A 27,356-nucleotide genomic window follows, 5' to 3' on the forward strand; every position below is an offset into this window, starting at 1 on the left:
TTATATGTAATTTCTTTTTTTGCGCTCGTCTCATTTTCTCTCTCGAGCTGTTTGCAGACAATGTGTGGAAAGTTCCAATTTATGTCATTAGAACCAAAACCGGAGGGCCCCCTCAAGTTTCTGAAACTTTTCCCTCGCAATATTACGTAGAACTTATCTATTTGTCTTTGGAGCTTGTATGCGCATGGACATTCGGATCCCATCAGAAGGGAACTTTCCCCTTTGAGGGAAAAGGAACGAAACCCAAAAGTACACAGACAAATGCATTTGTGTCTCGTGTGGAATAAATCCGACGATGAAATAGACGAAGGGAGAGAGAAAGGAAAGAAAGAATCAAAGACAACAGTAAATCAATCGATACGATGGGCCACCCTTGAAACGAACAAGTTTAGGGAATCCGACCGACAAAGCCGCCCATAATTTCGATACTTACATCTTAATCTCCAACTGGAAATCATCATCATCATCAACGTAGCCGCCCGAAAGGATCGTGAACATCTTCAATTAAAACTGGAGAGGGTCTGTTGTAATAATACTTAAAAAAGAGAACGAGGGACAAGAATTCGAAATGGTCTCATGTTTCTGGGTGAAAATGAAGAATCCAGTTCATCTTCGTATCGAATTAAAAGGATGGTAATGGATGGTGAGGAACGCGGTTTATCTGAGTTTATAGCGTAATCTCCCGTTGAATAATGTTATACAATATTAGTTTCATGTGCGTTAAATGCATTTAATGGGATTCATTTATACGCGCTATTGGCTTTACGCGGAGCCGCATAATCCAATTCAGTTTTATATACAAAAAAAAAAACATAAAATAAATCTGAAAATATTTCATAATTTCTTTATAACAATTAAGCATGAATTTCAGAAACTATTCTTGGTATTTATTTAGTAAGAAGTAAAACATTTTATTGATTCAAAATTAGTTTCTTCCTTAAAATCTCAAACTCAAAAATAGGCAGTTAATAATGGAAATATGTATATGAAAAACTATAAAATGAACCTAATTAACAATAAAATAAATAAATTTAGTATAGAGAAAATCGTGAAAACTTCCTTAAAATCAACAAAATTTATGAAATTTAATAATTGAGAAATAAAATAAATATATTATAGATTACTTAAATTATATAATAATTAATGATTAATCAAGATTGCTCATGGAAACCATTTTGTTTTCTTGATAAGTAAATGTCAATGTCACTACAATGCTTATGAAAATCTTCTACAATCTTTCAGTGTTTTTGAAAAAGCTTAATCTGAATTCGTTATACCATGATAAAGATATGATGGGAAAGTATCAAACTGTTATAATTATATATTTCGAACAACTTTTGAAGTCTTTTGAATCTTGTAAATACAATAAAACGTAGATTATCCGTATTAATTCGGAAACGTTAAAGATAATTGAAAAACAAAGTTAATACATACATCGCTTTTATTTGCAATAACATTAAGAAGTCTTAATATTGTTTGCTTGTAAAACAAGAGTTCAAAAAACATTATTTTATGTGATTTATGAGATGACACAAGGCAACAATAGCAAATTGGTTTATGTAAACAGATTTTTGTGTCTTTTTTCATAAATTTTGATACATAATTTCAATACAAATTCGATTCTAATTGGTAATTATTAATTAGTTATTTTGGTACACCTGATTTAGTATTTTGGTATATCTGAATAAACAGTTTAGTTTGTTGGTTTGTTAATTGTCACGTGGTGTGTAGATATTGAGAGAAATACTTGTGAATACTTATTTTTGAATCTATAACAAAAGCTATTATTTCCGTTGTATTAAAATTGCATAACTAATAACTACAGTTTATTGACAGTTATCACGTGGTTTGTAGATACTGACAGAAGAATTGTCAAAAATTATGCAAAATAAAAAAGACTGAAAATTTAAAACAATTTGAAAAATAAATTTTGTTGGCAATTATCACGTAATTTAAAATTACTGATAGAAGACCTTATCAAAAATTACAGAACTGCAAACGGTATTTTTTGTTTATAAAGTTAGATTAAATGTAAATATGCCCAACGTCAATTATTTCAATGCTATAAAATTGTGAAGCAATTTCCAAACAAAGCAACAAAAAAAAGACCTACATTCATCCGTAAATACAGGATTCGATCCAATAATTTTCATCGCTCCCAGCTGCATTTCGCACCTCATCGTGAAGGGCATATTGTAAATACATAATATCAAGCTACACAAAAAAAGGAGTAACGACACACAACACAAATCGATGCAACAACCAGTTTTGCGCTTCCGGGCGTACATTATACTTTTTAAATACCTGTTCTCGAACTTCGGTGCATTCGTTTAATTGAAACTGCAGACGAGCAAAATCACTAATTGAAGTGTTGAAACCAGAGGAGAACGCAGCTGCAAATACTCTTCGTTATATGCAAACGTTGTACGAAACTTTTGGTACATTCGACACCTAACAACTTTTACTTCAATTTACTTACCATTACCAAAACTAGTTTCTCCAGTGCAACGAAAATTGAAAATAAGAAAAAACTGTATGTAAAAATAAAAGATTATTTAAAAGAAATGTAAACAAATACACATTATCTATGATGAATGGGTCACGTTGAAATGACATTAAACATAGTTTTGTTGTATTTTGATTTTCGAGATGAGTTATATAAATGCTCTTGGTTTGCAAATATGACAAAGAAAGTACGAATCTGTTGGTACATTCAACACATTAGAACTTTTACTTTAATTTACTTACTATTACCAAACCTAGTTTCTCTAGTGCAACGAAAATTGAAAATAAGAAAAAACTGTATGTAAAAATAAAAGAGTATTTAGAAGAAATGTAAATAAATACACATTATCTATGATGAATGGGTCACGTTGAAATGACATTAAGCAGAGTTTTGTTGTCTTTTGATTTTCAAGATGAGTTATGTAAATGCTCTTGGTTTGCAAATATGGCAAAGAAAGTACGAATCTTTTGGTACATTCAACACCTCAGAACTTTTACTTTAATTTACTTACCATTACCAAACCTAGTTTCTGTAGTGCAACGAAAATTGAAAATAAGAAAAAACTGCATGTAAAAATAAACGAGTATTTAGAAGAAATGTAAACAAATACACATTATCTATGATGAATGGGTTGTAATGACATTATACATAGTTTTGTTGTCTTTTGATTTTCAAGATGAGTTATGTAAATGCTCTTGGTTTGCAAATATAGCAAAGAAAGTACGAATCTTTTGCTACATTCAACACCTCAGAACTTTTAGTTCAATTTAATTACTATTACCAAACCTAGTTTCTCTAGTGCAACGAAAATTGAAAATAAGAAAAAACAGTATGTAAAAATAAAAGAATATTTAAAAGAAATGTAAACAAATACACATTATCTATGATGAATGGGTCACGTTGAAATGACATTAAGCAGAGTTTTGTTGTCTTTCGATTTTCGAGATGAGTTATGGATGGCTCAGACATGGACGGACGCACCCTTTTGAGTACACAGAAACGCTTCAACCCTCTCCTTATTCAAATAGGACTTAAATGCATTTCGTGGCCTATTATTCTTGCATAACGAGTGGAACCCCGTCGCGCTTCCCATGGGATGAGAACGAGGAAAAACCTGTCCGGTGTGTTTGCCCTCAATGGACTTTTGTCTCTATTTATTTTATTAAAAAAGAATGAAAAAAAAAACATAAAACAAAAAGAAGTAGTAAAAACAAGAAACAAAACTCGTGTAAGTCGCCAAACGAAAACAAACAACAATTAAGCCCTTCTCTTCTCTTATTTTCTATCTAGAATCTCACCGAGCTTTTGAAAACGGGAAGCGAAAATAAAGCGCAAGAAAAAATTAAGTCAAAGGAAAGGATGAGGGAGAAAGGAAAAACGTTTAGGTAATTGCAGGATGGGAAGCACAAAAGCTCCGGAAAGGGAACAACAAAAATTTAACAACAATACGTAACCTCCCACGAGACGTGCAGCTCAAATAGTTCGTTCCCTTTTCGCTTATTCCTCTTCATATATTTTTGTATTTGCACAAAGGTCCTTTGATATTATAATATTCGCGTTTTCCCCATCGCAAAGGTAATTACAGCTTCTTCTCTTTTCGATAAAAATACAATCGGATGGAATTTCGCTTTCGACCTGATAAGTCTATTTGCCTCTCTGATTGGATTTATCGTCGATTCGTTAACTTTCATTTAAATGGAGCCATAAATTTTCATTACCTCAACGTGTTTTCATATACAGGGCGTTTCCGCAACTACTTACATATTCATTTTTGTTTTATTTTGATTTATTTATTATATTTTTTTTTTATATAATTTTACATTTCATTCCTCGGTTTTACTATTCGTTTCGCGTAAGTATCTGAAACTTGTTACTGCAATCGTATTTTAGAAGCATTGTGTATCCGACACATTCATGCATTCCTGTCACTCGCATAAACGTAATAATTTTACCGTAGAAATAGTTCAAAGCAGTTTCATAACTATTAAATTACATTTATGAATTATGGAAAAATTAATTGAACCACATTAAAATTTACAAACTGTATCGATTACGTAACAATTTGGGTTAACGTATAATCATATTTCATCTCATGCAACATAAAGAAATATTTTTGCTATTATTTACAATTGATTCGATTCTTTTTTTAAAGTTATATAAAAATTTATATCAACTATTAGATTACATTTATTAATTATTATAAATAAAACATACTATATTTAATTGAACCACAATTAACAAATTAATCACTTAATTTAAAGATTTTTAACAAAATTTACTATTATCTACAATTTTTTCGAAAAATATTCTTAAAAATTTGAACAAACGAATTTGAAAAAAATAACGAATGTATCTACTATAATTTTGAAGAACTTCAACAGATTTATATTATTAAATTATAATTTAGGACAATTTCCTTAATATTCAAAGTTATGACCAAAGTTTGAAATATATTTGAGAAAATATAGCGATTAGAACTTAATATTTAAAAATTAATTACAGTTTAACTAATGAATATATAATGTTTAAACATTTAAAAGGAAATATGATACAAAGTATTATTAAGAAAAAGAAATAGGAAATTTCGAAAAGGATAAATTATTAATATTAAATATAATTGTTAATTACTTTTTTGCTTTCAAACTGACAGTAGACTCTAGTATAACGCGAGATCCTAAAACGCTGTAAAACTATTTTATATAACGCGATTCTCATACATCGCACAATATAACGAAATGAATAAATTCCCTGTTTCCATGACAATAGTCATACCAACATGCTTATTATACGATTTTTTTCATCGCACAACACGATTTCCTTCCTATAACACCATTTCATACAACGCGTAACATATAAACCGCGTTCTTCTATGTTAGAAAGTGATATAAGATTACTTTATAAATCACACTATTTCAATATTAAAGACACATTCAAATCCAATTCCAGATCCATGTAGAAATGGACACTAAGTTCCAAATATTTAAGTTAAAAAAATGTTGACAACTGTCCAAGTTTTTGTTCAACGACGAAAAATAATGCTATTATGAATTGTGACAAAGTACACTTTAAGAAAATCGTGCAATTAAAGTACCGTGTTACACGATTGTTGCCTTATATACATGAATGTTCGGTTTCAATAAAAAGTTGTAAATAAATCATATGAAATAACATTAAACTATGAGAAAAAAACAGCAATATATTTCTAAAGCAAAAAATTTGCAACACACTGTAGATAAAAAGCGTATCCATTTCGTAAATTAATAGCGAAACGGCGGAGTGCGGTATTACCATATGCGCCATTTTAAGTGAAAATAAATCACCTCTAAATAAATTCCCAAGTCCACGACGCGAAACCCCTGCTCCGACACATTTTAACAATGAGTAATTTGCAATTAAAACCGCCTATGATTTCTGGCGAAACGCTGAAAATAAAAAGAAGAAAATATAGCATATGCATAGTTTCAGTTATTAATTAAACAGAGTATCACAATTTTTTTACGAGCACTGCAATTTTTGCTGAAAAAATCATTTAATTGATGCTTTGTTATTTTTTTTAATAAGTTAATGATCTAGGTTTATTTAAACGTAGAAATTACTTTGTTAAGCAAAGGTTCGTTTTCAGAGGTAAAAATATGGACAAAGTGATGAAAAGTTCTATTTGTAAGAAATTGAATAGATTGTTTTCGAATAAAGAAAAGTTTTATTAAATAAATTTCTTCATTAAAAAAAAAACATAAACATAAAAATAAAGTCGTAAATTGGTTATTAAAATTATTTATGCAAAAAGTTCTTTAATGTTATGTTCATTTTCTTTGTCTTCGTTGCTAAGAAAATTTTTCTAAATTTTTCATTGAAAAACCATTATCTTCTGCATTCAGTAAATTTCTAACATCCTCTTTTCATTGACATTTTTTAAACCTATTTAAACCTTTGTTAAGCAAAACTTCATTTTCAGAGGTAAAAATATGGAGAAAGTGACGAAAAGTTCCATTTGTAAGAAATTTTATAGATTTTTTTTCGAATAAAGAAAAGTTTTATTAAATAAATTTCTTTATTAAAAAGACATAAACATAAAAATAAAGTCGTAAAATGGTTATTATGATTATTTATGCAAAAAGTTCTTTAATGTCATGTTAATTTCCTTGTCTTCGTTGCTAAGAAGATTTTTCTAAATTTTCCACTGAAATTGCATTCAATAAATTTCTAACATCCTGAAAAGAGGACATTTTTTAAATCATTTACAGATTCTAATTAATTGGATGCTATTTGCTGCTTTTTGTAAAACTTCTGAGTTTACTTTGCTTGGAATTGCGAACATCGTTATATCGAAACCTCCTTTATAAGAGGTGACTTTAACCGAGGTATATTTATGAGATTTTCTTATTTTATCGAATTTTCTACTGGTAAATCACATTTCTTCTGATATAACAGAACAATTATACTAAATGAAATAACTAAATGATAAAACTTATTATTATTATTTAGTACAAATAAAACAGTTTTTTTTTTCATTTCGTATCTTCTCAATTTATGTGTGTACATAAAACTTTTGATTTATGTTCGGCTGAGTTCTTAATTTATTTATAATTTACGCATTTATTAACACGTCCATTCTGTGAGATAACCGAACGCGTATCTTTTGAAACCTCTTTTCTGATTTACGAGCGACGATTGAGGCAAAAATACGTACGTCCAATCACATAAAGAGACTCGCAAAACGGTTCTTTATTTCTTACGCGTCCTTTTTTTTAAATTTATTATTTACACTTCGACGCATTTGATTGCTCCTTTTATTACCTTCTTTAAACGTTTACGAACAACAACAACAACAAAAAAAATATCATTACTTTCACTGAAAATGTCGTCATATTTTTGTAAAAGTACATACATCAAATTTTTAATAACTAAAGAAATTCTATTACTTTTATCAATAATTTCATTAAAAATCTTTAATTAATAAAAATATGTAATACAAAATTTACTATAATTAAAGGAAAGATGATTTTTCAATGCTTCGATCAGTGCGGATTCACTACATTTCGTAATAATAAATCAAAATAAAAATTAATTCTAAAAAACTTTACACAAAATTTGTTTTTAATCAAAAAAATATAGCTGTTTTATTTCTATTTAATTTTTCGATTAGTCCGGTTTCAAACAGTACGGGATATTGGCGATATGTGCGAGGTAATTTCTCCCAAAGATTTCGTAAAAGTATATAAATCAAAAATGTTAATTTAATAAACAAAGAATGCATAATTCTCGTAAAAAAAAATCAACATCTTCATTCGTAAGATTTCGTAAAAGTAAATAGAAAAAAAATATGTTAATTAAAAAGAAATAAATATGGAATTTAGATGTAATTTAATACCTGAATTTATCATTAGCATATTTCGAATATAAATTTCTTTAAATCTAATTGATCGTAATGCAATAAGTTAACAGTAAATACCATGAAATATCTAGGAATTACATAATTCAAACTACAATTCTTTTCTTGCTGTTGTAGGATGTGGATTACTTTTAAGTGACATTTTCTTCGCAATTGAACGTATGTTATGTAGGATTTGTATGTATTTCCGGCCACCTGTGCAAATGCAGGAGCATCACAGTTGTGGAGATTAATTTCATTTTTATGCTGATCATGGCTAAGCAGCGAATAAATGCGATTCTATCTTCGTGCGTGAATATTTCCTGCTACGTGATTGATTTTTATTTTTATCTATTGTATCTTTAACTATCGTTATGTAATCTTTACTTATATATTTAATATAACATCTAAAAACAACATAAAGCAAATATTAAAAAGATTAGATTTACAAATAATGTTCTCAAATTCATTAAAATTGCAAAAAATACAAATCTTATTTATTAATTATTCTAATAATTAAACAATATATGTATATGTTACGGTAAAAGTACATAATTGGTAAATGTATACCGACTTGATCGGTAAATGTATTAATTCAGCTTACATTTTCCCGGAAATGTATACATATACCTAACGACGTCGGTAAATGGTCATATAAGTTTACAAAACTGCATAATTAAAGGTTATTATTTATGTTTATTAAATGCTTTGGCATACAAATTAAACTGATTTTGTACAGTTCCGTTTAGCGTGCAATTCTTCAATTAGTATAATTAAATTCCAGAGACTACTACTTTATTTGGTGCATATCAGTAAATGTATGCATTTACCGATTATATACTTTTACCGTAATATATTTATATATTTATACAACTATAAAATCTACAATTGAAATGTGGTACAACATAATTTATATTGTCTAGGAAAAAAATATTTGTAAAATTAACAAGGAAAAGAAAATTGTCTTGAAAGATAACTGTATTATAACATGATAACAGAAAACTTCAATTTATAAAATTATCAATTATTCAATAAGAATTAAATCTATAATTATTTCGATTTTACTTTTATTCTTTATTTTCCTACTTAAATTTTATACAGATACTACTAAGTTTACTAATACATTAAATTATTCCAATTGATAATTTAAAAAAATATTAAGAAAATTATTTTATAAATATTAAAAAAAAAATACAAGATTTAAATTAATTTATTGATAAAAATTATCACATTGTCAGTATTATTCCATATCTATATAATAAATATGAAACTTACAAAATTTCAATGGACAATTTTATTTTACTTTAATTTCTTAATTATTTTATAAATTTCGTAGGCTTAAAATATCATTTAGTTCAATTATAATTTGTAACATTTATTCTAATTAAAAACTAGTTTTATCAAACGTAATTTTTGTAATATAGTTCAAACGTTAATTGAGAATTTGAAGAATTTGATAATGAATTAATAATTAGTTTTTGTTTGTAAACTCGAACAATTTATTAATAAATGTAGGTTGAAAGCTCACAATACTTTAGTTGTGATTACTTCTTATACAGGCTATAATTCAGTTACCCAAAATACGCTCTCTTTGTGGTTCACGAAATTTAATTTTCTTAATCTTCCGTTCAGTTCCTTTCATATTATTTCTTTTTTCATTTACGTTCTTTTATCATCGTCGTCCCGGATTTAATGTAATCACAGTTACATGTCACATTCTTTTTTGTATGTATAAATAATTCGCGGCGCCCGCACCTCGACGATACTCTTCTTTTTTCTGTTATTTTCTTCTTTTTTTTTCTCTCTCTCTCGCATCCACCGGGTGGAATTGTATTTTCGTCGGGGCTTTTGTGCCTCATGCACCGTTTGTTCTGGATCGTCTTTGTGCGAGCGCCGGAGGGTGGCACATAAAGGCGCCCATTGTTCCAGAAGGGGGGCGGCCGTCGCCTCCACCGCCGCACCCCCTGTGACTACGCCACTGCCGTCGTCTCCGTCGTCTAGGCGGGCACAAATCCACCCCCGCAGACTAAAAATCTCCAACTAACCAAGAGGACGACCCACTCGACATAAGTGTGCCATGAATACGCTCTCAGTCATTTGTTTCGGGAACGCGTGTCGCTCTTACAACCCCAAAACCATCCTCTGTCTGCCATTCACCGAATACACGTCTCTTAACACAAGACGACAGGTTGAAAAAAAGGGGAATGCGTATCGCGAGTAATTAGCTTCTTCACCTTCTCCTTAGCCTGTGAATCAAATAGAATTTTAAAGTAAAACTGTCAAATGGCAAAAAGTTTATAATTTGATCAAAAGATAGCTACTTGACGTTTTGGAACTTTCAGTTAAAGTTAAAGTTAAAAATCGTGTGGCTTGCATAGATACATTACAGTATTAAGTTACTTCTTAGGTTTCTACGATTTTTGCATTATAACTAATGTTTACAATAAGATTTTCTAAGATTGGTAACTTTTAACCTTATTTTCAAAGCATTTTTTTAACACATTGCAGATGGAGAATTTGTAAAGAATTGGGCGAATATTTCTGCCGCTTGTCCGTAAAGGATTAATAAGTGATTACAACCTTATTTCTGCCTCCTTTTCGATGATTTTTTTGATTATGTCAATGTTTAGTTATACTTAATATTATTACATCTTTGGTTTCTACAATTTTTGCATTATAACTAATGTTTACAATAATATTTTCTAATATTGGTACCTTTTAACCTTATTTTCAAAGCATTTTTTAACACATTGCAGATGGAGAATTTGTAAAGGATTGGGCGAATATTTTTGCCGCTCGTCCGTAAAGGATTAACAAGTGATTACAACCTTATTTCTGCCTCCTTTTTGATGATTTTTTTGATTATGTCAATGTTTAGTTATACTTAATATTATTACATCTTGGGTTTCTACGATTTTTGCATTATAACTAATGTTTACAATAAGATTTTCTAAGATTGGTAACTTTTAACCTTATTTGCAACGCGTTTTTTAACCCATTGCGGATGGAGAATTTGTAAAGGATTGGACGAATATTTCCGCCGCTCGTCCGTGAAGTGTTAACAAGTGATTACAACCTTATTTCTGCCTCCTTTTTGATGAATTTTTTGATTATGTCAATGTTTAGTTATACTTAATATTATTACATCTTGGGTTTCTACGATTTTTGCATTATAACTAATGTTTACAATAAGATTTTATAAGATTGGTAACTTTTTTTTTTTGGGCGAATATTTCCGCCACTCATCCTTAAAGTGTTAACAAGTGATTACAACCTTATTTCTGCCTCTGTTTCGATGGATTTTTTTTATTAGGTCAATGTTTAGTTATAAGGAAAATACGAATATTAACAAATAATTTTATTTTTGTGACTATTTACGTACGTTTATGTGTCTAAAACTATAAGCACCATATAGTTTGCATGCCTCATAAAATTGTTTCGTGTGCCATATACGGCTCATGGGTAGTCAATTTAAGACCATATCACAAAACAATTTCAAAAGTTGTTTTCTTGTTTATACCTACAAAAATACCTTAGATCTTTACAAAGAGTATTTTGTGACATGATACAATTTATTAATAACAATGTTTTTCATCAAATTTTAAATGAAATTGTTGAAATCTTCAAAGAGTCTGTACCGCTTGAAATGCTTCTGATGTGCAGACATGTATGTGATGCATCTGATAACTTCACTGTCGGCCAATCTTTGATCCTTTTACAAGAACAACAGCTCGTTGCACGCGAACGAATTTACGCTCAGCCACGATCTGTTTAGCAATTATAAAAGAGCATTAAATTTGAATGGAATTAATTAAAGGATTTGTGAAGTCCGCCGTCAGATAACGTCAACCGAACCTGCATTAACATCAAAATAGTTGGATCTGAATGCTACATAACTTTACAAATTGTATTTTACATTGTAAATAATTGTAAAGTTTTGTATTGTATTGATTTTCTTAAAATTATTCATTTCATTTTTTTTAATATGTAATGTTTAAAACCATTTGTTCACTTAACACTTTGATGTATTCTGGTATTTATTTTCCACACTTAGAATATAATTTACAAGGAAGTAATTTTACGAAAGAAAATGCTTTTAAAATGAAGTTAAAATAATTACATAACTGCTAATTACAAAAGTAAATTTGTAAAACAGTATAAATCTTGATCTATTAAAATACAGTTTTGTACGTAATTTACTATGAAATCTGAAATCTTACGTTGATGTAATTATATAAACCAAGATTTCACAGAAAAATGAAATGCGGTAAATATAATGGTATATTTTGTTCTAACCTTGACATATGTCATAACCTAACCTAACCAAAGCTTATTTTTAAATTAAAGAATGTTTTGTTTTGGGGCAAGATTTTTGCTTCTTTTTTTAATAATATTTTTATATTGTGGTTAGAACATTGTTTCTCAACCTTTTTCCCGCACGATCTACACATTTGTTTGTAGTGATTTAAGTTTGTATTTCACCAGATCCTTGCTTTGAAACAAGATGACAGATGTCATTTTACGACCCAATTGTTAAGAGTATTTTACCAGTTTCACGCGTCGACAAGGTGATAGCTGTCATTTTGCGACCCATTAAAAATTAAAACCAATGTAGATTTTCTTCTAGATAATTCTTAATCTAATCCTAATTTTACCTAAACAAATCAATTTCAATCTGACCCAGCATAACCTTACTTTTTCTATTTTTGTTCTGTGAATTATCAATAATTATACGTTAAAAATTTACTTCCTAATAATGTTTTTAAGATTCGTAGCAACGAAATAAAATCACCCTGTAGATCCAACAGCTAAAATTATCACCTGCTTTAATCTGACGATTAATCAGAGCATCTTTGGAATCTGGACGTGCCGAAATTAAACTTGAATTAATTCGATTTACATTGCGATGTTTGCGTTCTCGCCGATCCGAGATCCGCATTTATTCAGTCCAATTAAGGCCGCGCTTCTTTTTTTCTTCTTCTTATTTATTCAGTATTACCATTTTCGAAATAATTAACACCGATTTTCCTCTGTTTCTTTGCAGCGATGAAGTTTCTGCGCGGTATCGGCGTGAGCCGGAAAACCGGAAACGGATCCGGCGGACTGTGGCCGAGCGTCTTCAACGTCGCGACTAAAGCTGAGATCACCACCAACGCAACGTGCGGTCACACCGGAAGACAGGAGTTCTGCAGGATGGGCGAAGGCGCTTCCGGTAAAGGAAGATGCGGCGTCTGCGACGGTTTCAGTCCGGATCCTGGTAAACGTCATCCCATCACTAATGCAATAGACGACGGACCCAACAAATGGTGGCAGAGTCCTGCCCTGCACTACGGCAACGAGTATTCTTATGTGACCATCACTCTGGACCTGAAACAAGTAAGTCGAACATTGTTTTTCCTTTTAATCGACGATTTAAATGCATTTCGATCTATTTACAATCGACGCCCTTGGGAGCGCACACACAGCACAGCGCAACCCTCGAAATTCAGTTTCATCTATGTTTTTTATATTTTGTATCCTTTTAATTTCATTTTATTTATTCTGCTTCCACTAAAAACCCAATTTAGATTAGAGATCCATTAATGAAATTTAAAATACATGTGCGGACAAGCCACCAGGGCCCACTGAATTTATTACTCGGCGATGCCCATTACAGATTAAAAACTTTACTGTGAAAACCCGTGCGAGGGCAAAAAACCTAGTCTAATTACCATTCATTTTACCTAGTTTTCTATCAAACCAAAGCTCCAATCTTCTCTCTCTCTTTTTTCTTCTTCTTTTTCGCTCTTCACCGTAAATTGCTCTTTTTTTCAACTTTAATTATAAAAGACAAACCTTTATGAACCCAGCTTCAAAATGTATAAAATTTTCCATATGCATAAACTGAAATAATGCTGTTATTCAAACATATTTTTCTTAGTTATTTTTTTTATCAAAACTGGAGCTCCATTTTTTTGGTCGCATTTCACCGCAAATTACACTTTAATTATAAAATACAGTTCGTAAAGACACAATGATAAATAACAGAAAAATTCAAATAGGTAAAAATATAAATAATGCAATTACTGAAATCTATTCGAATTAACACTTATTTCCTCTTTATAATCGAAGCTTCAATCTTTTTATGTCGCTCTTCTCCTCTTCTGCAATTTCAACTTTAATTATAAAAGACCGATCTCAAAATGTATGAAATTTTCTAATGCATAAACTGACATAATCGTGTTATTCAAACATATTTTTCTTAGTTATTTTTTATCAAAACTGTAGCTCCATTTTTTTTGTCGCATTTCACCGCAAATTACACTTTAATTATAAAATACAGTTCGTAAAGATCCGGTGATAAATTGCATAAAAATTTAAATAGGTAAAAATATAAATAATGCAATTATTGAAATCTAGTCCAATTAACAGTTATTTTCTCTTTATAATCCCACTTTTTCATCTTTAATTATAAAAGACAAACCTTTATGAACCCAGCTTCAAAATGTATAAAATTTTCCATATGCAACTGAAATAATGCTGTTATTCAAACATATTTTTCTTAGTTATTGTTTATCAAAACTGGAGCACTTTAATTATAAAATACAGTTCGTAAACACCCGATGATAAATTACATAAAAATTCGAATAGGTAAAAATATAAATAATGTAATTACTGAAATCTAGTTGAATTAACAGTTATTTCCTTTTTATAATCGAAGCTTCAATCTCATTATTTCGCTTGTCTCTGCAAATTGCTCTTTTTTCAACTTTAATTAAGAAAGACTAAAGGTTTGTCTTTCTAAAAATGTATGAAATTTTGAAATAATGTTGTTATTCAAACCAAGTTCAATTACCATATTTTTCTTTGTTAATTTGTATCAATCTGAGTCTATATTTTTCTTGCACTTCTATTTCTATTTTTTTTCTTACTCTGTTTCAACTTTAATTATAAAAATACAGTCCTTTACGAATCCGGAGTTAAATTGTATGAAATTTCAATAATACATGTACTTGATATTATTATTTAAATAAGTTAAATTTAATTTTGCTGACAATTTTACATTACATTGTTGATCAAAGTTGAATGAAAATGAAAACTTGTTAATATTATCCTTTTGAAAATAATTATAAATATAAAGTCGCTAAAATTTCTGAATGCACCCTCGTGTTATATTTATAATACGAAGCTTTGTCAGACGCTCGTTTCGGAAGTTTCAGAAGTTTCCAGATGACAAATCCCTTTGCAAAAAGAGGCGCTTGTCAAGGTCCGCTTAGCTGCCGTAACAAGTGCAATAAATAACGTTTAAAGAGGAAAACTTCCGGAGGTCGAGTTATGATAATAATAATGATAATAACGATGATGATAATCAGAAAGAGCGGAGAGCTTAACGTACCCATAAAGAACGGCAGTAAATTCCGCGATTTTTAAGGTGAAGCCTAAAAAAAAAAAACGAACTAATTATGCAACCGGATTATGCAACGTGCCAATGAAGAGAGGATGCAGCGTGCATGCCTCCTATGGAGCAGGTGTTCACAGTTAGCTTCGGATAATCTAAATATGAATAGCAACTACATGATTATCCTCACGTCCTCTGCTTCTTCAGATTCCTTGCGTTAATTCACCCTGTCTTGTTCATTATTTTTTTATTTCGTTTTTTTTTCCTTCATTCTCCTTACATTTTTCTTTGATAATTCTAAAAGGAGATGCGGAAGTGGAGAGCGGCGGGAAAATTTAATTTTGTGCAACGATTACGGACGCACTCGAATTCGAATTGCTCGCAATCCTGCTGATGCTCTGAAGGGTAGTTTGTGTTGGGCGCCTCCGTTTTCCGCATATTAAAATGGCGCCCATCGCATAATGCGACCCCTTTCCACAACTACCTCCTTCGCCAATCTTTCTTTTTTTTTCTTCTTTCTCATTTCTTCCACTTCTCACGCTGCGGTGGCGGCGGCAGCAGCAGGAAGTCATCATTCCGTGGACGTGATCGAATCATTCGAATGATTCTATTCGAATGGAATCGGTTTTGCGGCTGCTGCCAAGCCAAGCCAAGCAACCGCAGCAGCTACCGCAAATTGATTACATCCGAAGCCGCGTTTATTGAGATTGTTTTCCATGGAAACGCATCCAAACAAATTGCATAAAATAAAAGATTGCAGTCATGGATATCCAACGATTTGGTTCAAACATCTTGCCAATCAAGCACAACACGACATACGCCAATTTTATAAAATAGCTTACTTTTGTAAGAAAGGAAGAAATCCATGAAATCATTTAATTCCAAGTAGGATTTCCACATTACACAAATACTGCAACACTTATACAAAACTCAAATACATATTGTTAATTCCAATTATTGAAATGATCATAGATAATTTCACAAGTAACTTGAAATGCCCAAATCTTTGCACTTAACTTTTAGTTTACTATAGAATCAAGTAGTTTATGATTGGTGTTTACTAAATTGAAATTTTAATTAGCATATATAATTTTCTTCATAACTCCACGACTTCGATTAAAATTTAAGAATAAACATGACGTGAAGTTCAAATTATGAGAAAACAACAAAGAAAATTGATGAAAATTGTCATTATTATGAACTTTATATAAATATTTCAAGTATTTTGGTTTATAAATTAACAATAATTCTTACTTAACACGTAACAGAATGACCCGATTATAAAATATATGAAAAAATAGAATAAATTATTAATTTTTATAACAAACATAGATTAATTCTTATTAATTTATGAATTTAACAAAACATAAATCTGATGTTAGTTTTCAAAACAAATCTGAGCAAATTTTTTTTTAATCAAGTATAACAAATTGAAAATTACAAAATTATATTAAAATAGAATAGCATGGGTCATTCTGACCCATCCGCAATACTTACGGGGTAACATTACTTTTCACCTTATATTATTCCTGTGATTGTTTCTGAAAATAAAAGCATATACAAAACTAAATATATTGTTGCATGAGTATCACTTTTTTTGAAGTTATGAGAAATCTTGCAATAAATCAAATGTTGAGACTATAATTTCTGTTTTTTCTACGAACCAAAGCTATTTTCATAAAAAAATAATTGATATCAACGTTGATTATCTAAGATTTATACACGGTATACCGAGTACGTAATAACTAGTGGTATAAACTTAATTATGATTTGGTGTGCGAAAAAGCAATATGCAAAGTCGTAAATGTTATTTTATATGTTTATACACACATTTCCATTTATTATTCTACACATTATTTTATATTTATTTATTTATTTTAAATCTGATATAATAATAATTAGTTTTGACACATAAATTTAATTTTAATTAGAGTTTAATTTTCACTTGTAATTTCAATAACAAATTACGAATAATTTAAACTATTTAAACTATTCAATTCATTATTAATTCAAGATTTAGTAAAACATTTTACCTAAGTTAATTTTTTGTCTATAATCATGAATAAATATGATTATTTTTGATATAGTCTTAAATAAATGTTTATTATATAAGGTGTCGCAATTAAGATTTAAATTTGGCGCCTTTTTTGTAATAAGGTTGGCATATAAAAATTATGTAAAAATGATCTTTTACATACTTTTTTTTAATATTTTTATTTTTGTATTATAAAATTATCATCAATCAATTACTTTCTTTGTAGTTCAATAATTGTTCTATTCAAATATATTTGATTCTTAATATAATAAGAGAATAAGGTCAATTGTATTTCAATTATATGAACTTGTTTCAGTTTTGTTTTCATAGCAGTTTTTTGCATGTAAATGCAATCAAATACCAATCAAAATGTGTACTCATAAATAAGTAAATGACCTTAATTTGCAAATTCAAATGTAATTACTCCGCATCGGATATGCGATGTGAAACAAACTATCGGAATCGGGCTGTTAAAAAGTGAAAGCCATTTCGACTTTGTCGACGCGGCAAAATCTGAATGGACTTTAGGAAATGTCAACTGACAATTGTGGATCGGATTGCGCATATATGGACAACCGTACGTACACAACTACTAGTTATGAAATATCCCACATGAATATATTGATTAATGCAATTAGCGTTTTCAGGGAAAATTGTCCTTTTTTTCTGTAATTTAAATTTGTTGTTGGCGATAATGAAGTGGTTCGATTATAATTGTGGGAAGCGATGAGAAAATTCCATAGTTAATATAACGATTGGATAATAATAAATCGGCGAGGATGTTTTTATCGCGCGCAATAAATATGTTAAAAAGTAGCTAAAGGATTATTGTCTTTGGGTCTCCGTTTGTGTGTACGTCTGTCTGTCTCTGTATGTTTGCGTGTGTGTGTGTGCTTTTGTATGTCCTTATTTAGGACGGACGAACGAACTGCTTGCTGCCTGTTGTTTGCGGGCATAAAAAGCGGCCGTCGTGTGTAGATCGTAGGCGTCCATGTATGGAAAACGTTACGATCCACGACGTTCCATTGTTTCCCGGTTAAATTGTCCTAAATTGGTGTGCAATTAACTATGGAGAAATTCTCCATTTGCTACTACATATATACAGGGCGTTCGATTCTAACCGCACGAAAAAGTCTGATTCCCATGCGGCTACTTTACGCTCATCGACAAATTCAAATACACAAAGTTGGTAATACTTAATGACATATTAGATTAACAACAACATATTTCTAATTACATTCTTATTCTTAATTATTAAGTTTTGCAAATGAGTAACATTGAAATAAACAAATTCAAATCGACAAAGTTGGTAATACTTCATGATATAAAATAGTTGTAGTTATGTTTAATAATTAAGTCTATGTAGATGTTCATAATTAATGAAATGAGTTTTATTATTGATTAATATTAAAGAACATTTGTTTGGTAACATTTTTAGAATAATGACGATCTTTTATTGGTAGCAAATTCAAGTTTACCATGTTAGTATTAACTATAATATTGACTATTTATTTCTAAATTTTTAGAACTGTCAATTCTCCGTATTGACATGCAAAGTAATATGTCTATATTAACAACTATCTACTGTTTGCCAACCTACAAATTCAAATACACAAAGTTGGTAATACTTAATGACGTATTAGATTGACAACAACATACTTGTTACAATTACATTATAATTTTTATTTATAATTATTACGTTTGTAAATGAGTAACATTGAAATAAATAAATTCAAATCGACAAAGTTTGTAATACTTTATGATACAAAAGAGTTGTAGTTATGTTTTATAATTAAGTCTATGTAGATGTTCATAATTAATGAAATGAGTTTTATTATTGATTAATATTAAAGAACATTGTTTTGGTAACATTCTTAGAATAATGACATATATATTAACAACTATCTACTTAATGCCAACCTACAAATTCAAATCCACAAAGTTTGTAATACTTAATGACGTATTAGATTGTCAACAACATACTTGTAATTACATTCTCATTCTTGTTCATAATTATCAAGTTTTGCAAATGAGTAACATTTAAATAAACAAATTCAAATCGACAAAGTTGGTAATACTTCATGATACAAAATAGTTGTAGTTATGTTTAATAATTAAGTTTATGTAGATGTTCATAATTAATGAAATGAGTTTTAGTATTGATTAATATTAAAGAACATTTTTTCAACATTCTTATAATAATGACGATCTTTTATTGGTAGCAAATTCAAATTTACCAAGTTAGTAATACCTAGTGACATTTTTAGATTGGTAACAACATTATTATTAACTATAAGATTGACTATTTCTTTCTAAATTTTTAGAACTGTCAATTCTCCGTATTGACATGCATAGTAATATGTCTATATTAACAACTATCTACATTATGCCAACCTATAAATTCAAAGCCACAAAGTTGGTATTAACAGTGACATAATAAGATAGGCAACAATTAACTCTTTTATTAGCGAGTAGATTTTACTCATTTATATTTGAACTACTTATATAACTACTACTTATACTACTACTACTTATATAAGTTGCTCAGAGGAGGTAATAAGAATTAATTGTCTTTTTTATGTTAATAATTGATCAATTTCATAATTGATTAACAGTAAAAATAGACGCAAATTTCTGCCCACTGACAAATTAAAATCTACAAAATATTCGTATTTTTGCATTCGTTAGTATTTACTTTAGTTTTTATATTTAGAAAATAAATTTTACTTAAATTTCACTTAACTATATATGAGAGTAAACATACGTGTCAAGAAAATAAAATTTAATAAGTTAGCAATAGCAATTGTTAAGAAATTTTCAATATAATTTTATACTGAGCAATTATTTATTTACTAATTTTAGCTGTAATTTGGTCCAAAATCAACATCTTCCAAATTATTTCAAATTCCATTCTTATAGAAAACAAATCAAACTTATCAAAAGATAAGTACATAAATTGAATATAATTGCACTATAACTTAATTAATGTACGAAATATGCATGATTTTTATGGCTACCATTTCATATGTACTTAAACTTGTCAAGTAACTTTTATATGTACAAATTATAAAGATTGATCTCTTGATTTATAACGCTTTATTCGGTTTGTTAAACTTTTTGTCAAGTAGTACTATTTCTTACAATATAAAAAGCTATCCAGTATGAAGTATATTTTCTATCCTCTTATTTTCCTTGCAACCTGCACTAATGATCTTTTCATAATGTAGTCTTCAGATAATTATTATTTCTCTTTTTATAATTATTTTATAAACCGGAGAAAACTAGCAAAATTTAGCAATGCTCAGGCTAAATGTGGAAAGTGATAGTTAATAAAGAAGAAAAATAGAACTATTTACGATTTACGTATTTTTGCAATTGCTATTAAATAAAACATGATTTTGCTTTTAGCTATAGAAGTTCACATTTGCATGGTTTATAGAAATAGTAGTAAGAATTTATTCTACATCGTTAACTTATAAATGCTTTCTTCATATAATATGTTTTTTATTATATTTTTAACATAACAACTGTTATATTATAAAATGTATATTCAACATACTAATAAACATTGTAGTAAATAGCAGGAATAAATAGTTACTTACAATTCATATATTCTTACCTGGAGCTGATATAGTAGATGTACCATCATTACGCCATTTTATTCATTTATTTATTTTTTGAAAAAAAAAAGCTCCACCTTCCGGCATTTGGCGTTGATTGAAACATTCCTGGAAAAGCGAAACGTTCGTCCGCCGCTGCTGCTGGTTATATTATAGCATAAGATGAAGTTATTGAGACGCTTTCATGAAAACAACGCTCGTTTGTTTGTTTCCTATATATGTATATATACAAACAACAGCAAAGAGTTTGCGTGTAAATGGAGATGTCATACAAGTTGTTCAAACGCGTACGAATGATGCAAAATATCGCTATGCATGATTAATAAATAAACGAGTTAATGACGACGATTAAGGCTAAATCATTGCCGGCGATTCGCGTTAATATACGTTATTGCTGGAAAACGTGGTCGTCGGATAAAGCCACCCACGCTCTGAGCGTTCAGTGATGTTTGGCATTCCTTGATCAAAGCCATAGCATTTCGAATGCTGTCAACGGCGGCTATTACTAACTCTCATATTTTTTTTAGTATTTGTTTTGCTTGTACGCTTGATGCGAATGTTTTACTTGCCTATGAAGGGAGGGAACATTGAATGTCCATTCTCTACCAAAGCATTCAAGAAATTAATTAGGGAATTTACTAGATTGATGTTACACAAAATATCCTTTATATATGTTACGATCAAAGCACATTTTTTTGTTTACGTATACTACAATTACTACAACATATGTTTGCAGAAGGTATCAACAATAGCATTAATCACATTAGTAAATTAATTATAGTCTAATACTTCATTAAAAATCTAACTAGAAAAAGATTAATTTAAATAGGTTTTGAATACCAATTATCAAAAATGAAATAATTCATACGAAATATCTGAATAAGTTAAGAGAATTATATAAACCAATAAACACTGTATTTATAAGACCAGAAATAGAAGTATAATAGAACTATGATTATTATAAACCTAAAATATGAAAATACAAATATTTATTTTACAAATTAATGAATATTATAATAATATTTTAATCGCAAATTGATTTAAGCTAATTACTAATGAAAACTTATAAAAACATTTGACAGTTGATTAGTAAACTAGTTGAAAAATCTGTTTTTTTTTTAAATTAGTGTTGTCGATAAAAAAAAATATTACTCCTTTAGATTCTAGTAATAAGAACAATGTTTATTGTATGTTTATGAAACGATTAAGTTTACTCAAAATTGCTTTGCGATTTACTGTTTCATAAACATTCCAATCTTATAATTAGAAATTGATGTGTATTTATTGCAATAATTATACAAAAACACAAATAATAACAATTGTTGCAATAATCATACAAATCAATGAATAAAATATTTACTTATAGATAATACCAATTATAAAATAGTTGGTAAAATCTTACAGTTGATTGAAAATCTGTTTATTTAAATTGATGAATTGTATAGTAAGAGTATAGATTCAGCTAAGTTTGTTGATTTCGAGGACCCTGTAGATGCATATCGGTTAGATATATATATGTATGTGTAGTTAATGGTCGCCCAATTACCATACGTTCGTTGTTTCGTTCTCTCGCCGGCGACGAACAGACGAGCACAAATAACGGCGAAAATATGTCTATATACACACATACACACTAGCATACGTATCCACACATGAACATACAGACGGGAAAACCGCACACTCGCACACGCAAAACACAAAGCGAAATCTCCCTTTGTAATTTTGCCGTTTGATGAAGTTGTCCGCATCCCGCCCCGTAAACAGAAGATCTACTGGATTTTCGAATTTCGCGCCTTGGCGGTTTCACCCGCCCTCATGACAGTTGACTCACCTGTTGCCAAACGCTTCAGTTAGTGCCACCTACCGAAAGTTAGCAAATTACTACATTACATTAGATAAATTAAATCAATCATTAAATTAATTACCAACAAAAATAACCTTATTCGGAGAGAATACTAGATATTCCATTAAAGTTTACCAAAGCTTGATGTGAACAAATCAATACATTATGTACTAATCAGAGCATACAATAATTTAAGTCATGAAAAAAACATCGTTCATAATATTGGTTATTTTTTTCAATTAGTTACTTCATGTTTGCATATAAAATGATGTCATTCTGACACTGGATGAAATTGAAACGACTACTCCATGATACAAGTATAGAATGTACGCCTGAGCACATATAAAAGGTCACCAAATCTTAATGTGAACAAAACAATATATTGCAATATGTAGAAATGAGAATTCTTCTCCTTGGTAATAAATTAACAAGTCATGAAATAACATCGCTTTATGATTTTTGTCATTTGTTATTTTGGTCAATTAGTTATTTCATGTTTGTTAATCTGTCTCTAGAAAAACATGTTGTCAATCTGACACTAGATGAAAATAAAACGACTGTCTAGCGTATCTACTATATTATCTTACTTGTTTCGTAATCGTAAGAAATTGTCAATCTGACACTAGACGACATTTGTTAATTTTGTCAATTGTTACTTGACGTTTGTCAATCTGCCATTACAAGAAATTGATGTGAATTTGACAATAGACAAAATTGCTTTTTCTTATAAAATGTTGTAAAAATGTTGTCAATCTGACACTAGATAAAGATGAAACGACTGCCTAGCGTATTTTCTATACTTGTATCATGATCTTACTCGTTTCGTAATTGTAAGAGTTTGTCAATCTGTTACTAGATGTCAATCTGACATTAGACGACATTTGTTAATTTTGTCAATTATTACTTGAGGTTTGTCAATCTACCATTACAAGAAATTGATTTGAATTTGACAACAGACAAAAATTGTTTTTTCTTGTAAAATGTTGTAAAAATGTTGTCAATCTGACACTAGACAAAGATGAAACGACTGCCTAGCGTATTTTCTATACTTGTATCATGATCTTACTCGTTTCGTAATTGTAAGAGTTTGTCAATCTGTTACTAGATGTCAATCTGACAAAATTGATTTTTTTTGTAAAATGTTGTGAAAATGTTGTCAATCTGACACTAGACGAAAATGAAACAACTGCCTAGCGTACCTTCTATACTTGTATCATGATCTTACTCGTTTCGTAATTGTAAGAGTTTGTCAATCTGTTACTAGATGTCAATCTGACACTAGACGATATTTGTTAATTTTGTCAATTGTTACTTGAAGTTTGTCAATTGTTTCTTGAAGTTTGTCAATCTGCCATTACAAGAAATTGATGGGAATTTGACACTAGACAAAATTGATTTTTTTTGTAAAATGTTGTCAATCTGACACTAGACGAAAATGAAACAACTGCCTATTGTACCTTCTATACTTGTATCATGATCTTACTCATTTCGTAATTGTAAGAGTTTGTCAATCTGTTACTAGATGTCAATCTGACACTAGACGACATTTGTTAATTTTGCCAATTATTACTTGAGGTTTGTCAATCTGCCATTACAATAAATTGATGTGAATTTGACAATAGACAAAATTGCTTTTTCTTGTAAAATGTTGTCAATCTGATACTAGACGAAAATGAAACGACTGCCTAGCGTACATTCTTGTATCATGATCTTACTCGTTTCGTAATCGTAAGTGTTTGTCAATCTGTTACTAGACGACATTTGTTAATTTTGACAATTGTTCCTTGAAGTTTGTCAATCTGTCATTACAAGAAATTGATGTGAATTTTACACTAGACAAAATTGTTTTTTCTTGTAAAACGTTGTAAAAATGTTGTCAATCTGACACTAGACGAAAATGAAACGACTGCCTAGCGTACCTTCTATACTTGTATCATGATCTTACTCGTTTCGTAATCGTAAGAGTTTGTCAATCTGTAACTAGATGTCAATCTGACACTAGACGACATTTGTTAATTTTGTCAATTATTACTTGAGGTTTGTCAATCTGCCATTACAAGAAATTGATTTGAATTTGACAATAGACAAAATTGCTTTTTCTTGTAATCCTTTGATGAAGTTATTAACAAACAACGAACAGAAAAGATGCATTTGATTTTTGAATTTCGCGCCTTCTCTGACAATTGTCACAATTGACACACTTGATGCCATCTATTGAGTGTAAGCGAATTACGCGACTCACTTTCATTGGCTATTAGTAAATGGGCCAATCAACGGTCCACGTGTCTCTTCAATTATCCAGAAAATGTATGGTTCTTGTTCGTTACGTGACCATCGTAAAGAGTTCGCACGGTCGGATGCGTGTGTCCCAAGCTCATCGCGCGCTCACAACACGCACTCCACTCCATCTTCAAGACTATGATTAATAATTTGGAAGATTACATACCGATGAGCAATACACATACACATTATAATAAAGCTCTTCACGTTATTAATACATTATTAAACTTTCTCAAGAATACAATCTATGTTTAGATGCGTACGCATCCTTTATGTAGACACTTCAGTTTGAAGGTTAACAGATTCTTAACTCTGAAGTTTACATCCTATTAACACTCAATCTTGATGAGAAATCACAATTAAATAGTTACTTGACAAGTAACCAATCAAGTACCTTGTTTACTTCCACAAGAATTAAGGGAATCACAAATATTTGAGTAGTTGTCTCCATTACTACGTTATCCTTCTTCCAGATACAATAATTTGTCAAGTATACTTAATAAATCTGTATAATAAATTATTAGTTACATTTAATTACATTTTCTCCAAACGCGTTTATATTTGAATGATGTAATTATTAATTTTTTAAGATAAAATCTATATATGAATAATAAAAGCTATGACTTTGAAAAAAAAGTCGCATTAGAAGAGAACATGGAAGATCTAATCTCGAAGCAACTGAACACGATTCTCATTTTCGTTTGACGGAAGAAAGAAACGATGCGACCGTCGGATGTGTGTATTTCTCTGAATAAATAAGTGAAAAAAACAAGGAACGGTGGATTATACGGAACATTGAGGTCGCCTCAATTAATTACAGATTATGTTCGGTCGGCCGTGGAGAGGGGAAAAGAGCTTTTGTGGATGTACAAATTTGTAGATTTGATAATAATTCTGGGATTAGCCATTAATGGAATTTATAGGAGAGCGCTTCAGTTTATCTGAAATTATGTAAAGTACATATAATTAAAGATAATGTTAGTGGGGAAATGTCTTCGAATGTATAAATAAGTTTTCAGAAAGCCAACCATTAATTATTGTGCATGATGTGGCTAGAGAAAGAAAGAAAGAGAAAGATGCGATGTGGAGATGAATTGGAAAGAACGAGATGGATGAGCGAAATGCGAACGTTACAATCAATAAAACGAAAATTAATGATTTACTCGAGCGTGCCTAATTGACTATGCTCTTCTTCATCATCATCATCTACTTCTTCATTTTTCTTTATTTGTATTCTTCTTCAATTCTAAAAGCCGAATCATCTCTATCATCTCTACTTCAACTTCTTCCTTTTTCTTCCCACACGCCTAGTTCTATAATCTGTACGAGATGTTTCGTGTCTTGCTTTCAGATCAGCACAGAACAATTTGCACAATTCATGTCTACACACGCCATTATTCCTTAACGTAAATTATACTTTTACATAATATTTCTAAGAAGCAATGTTGTTTAAATCTTTTTCAATTTCATTAAATTAAACTAAGTTTCATATGTGATTGTGGTTTATATCTGCACTATATAATAATTTTATTAAATAAGTATTCTATTAGTAACATTATCTAAGCAATGATGCATTTGAACTACTATATGAGTAGTTCAATTAATCTATATTCGTTAGTCAATACGAAACAAAAAATCTCATTTATCAAAGTATTGATAGTATTTCTGAAGTTTTATTAAAAGTAGTTCTAATGATCTATATTATTTAGAAAGACAGATCAAAAAGTCTGATTTATCATTCATATTATTATATGTTAGTTTCTTTATAAGTAGTTCAAATGATCTAAATTGTTAAATTGAGATCTTGTCATTTTATTTATAGAAACAATTTATGAAGTTTCTATATAAAAGTGACCTACTTTTTGCCTTTTTATATATTATATTAGTTTTCATGAAGTAGTTCAAATCAAGCATAGTTAAAATCATCCATTGTTTCTAAATACGAACTCAACCTCAGACACATCTTTCAGCGTTATATTATGAACATTTCAGTAATTTTCGTATTACATAAATGCTCTTTGATGAAGTGAATGCGTACCGAATGTAAATGTCAGGTGAAACAACAAAACCCTTTGAAATGTTGTTGTTGGGTGGAGGACGCTGGGCGCCGAAACGGAGCGAAGTGTTTGCGACGCGTGCGTGCGTGTGCATGATGCATGCCCCTACTAACTCTTTGCAGATTTTATCGGCCTAGGTCAATCTTCACAAACAGCAACTTTGCCGCACGCACGCAAATTTACTCGAAGACACGCCACAGTTAGTAGTAATTATAAAAGAGCATTTAATATTAAAGCAATTGATTAAGATTAGGCGAAACGATTAA

The 27,356-nt window shown here is 29.8% G+C and overlaps 1 protein-coding gene across 1 annotated transcript in view; it reads left to right on the forward strand.

Moving 5' to 3' along the window:
* Positions 1-27,356, forward strand: part of LOC108564299 (laminin subunit alpha-1-like) — a 65,879-nt gene that overhangs the window by 18,376 nt on the left and 20,147 nt on the right. Inside the window, exon 3 of the mRNA XM_017923297.1 lies at positions 12,922-13,253. Coding sequence (XP_017778786.1) covers positions 12,924-13,253 — 330 coding nt within the window. The 5' untranslated portion in view covers positions 12,922-12,923. The remainder of the gene's footprint in view (positions 1-12,921; positions 13,254-27,356) is intronic.

Source organism: Nicrophorus vespilloides, unplaced genomic scaffold (genome assembly GCF_001412225.1).
Source record: "Nicrophorus vespilloides isolate i.1.1-1 unplaced genomic scaffold, Nicve_v1.0, whole genome shotgun sequence".
Classification (NCBI taxonomy): Eukaryota; Metazoa; Arthropoda; class Insecta; order Coleoptera; family Silphidae; genus Nicrophorus; species Nicrophorus vespilloides.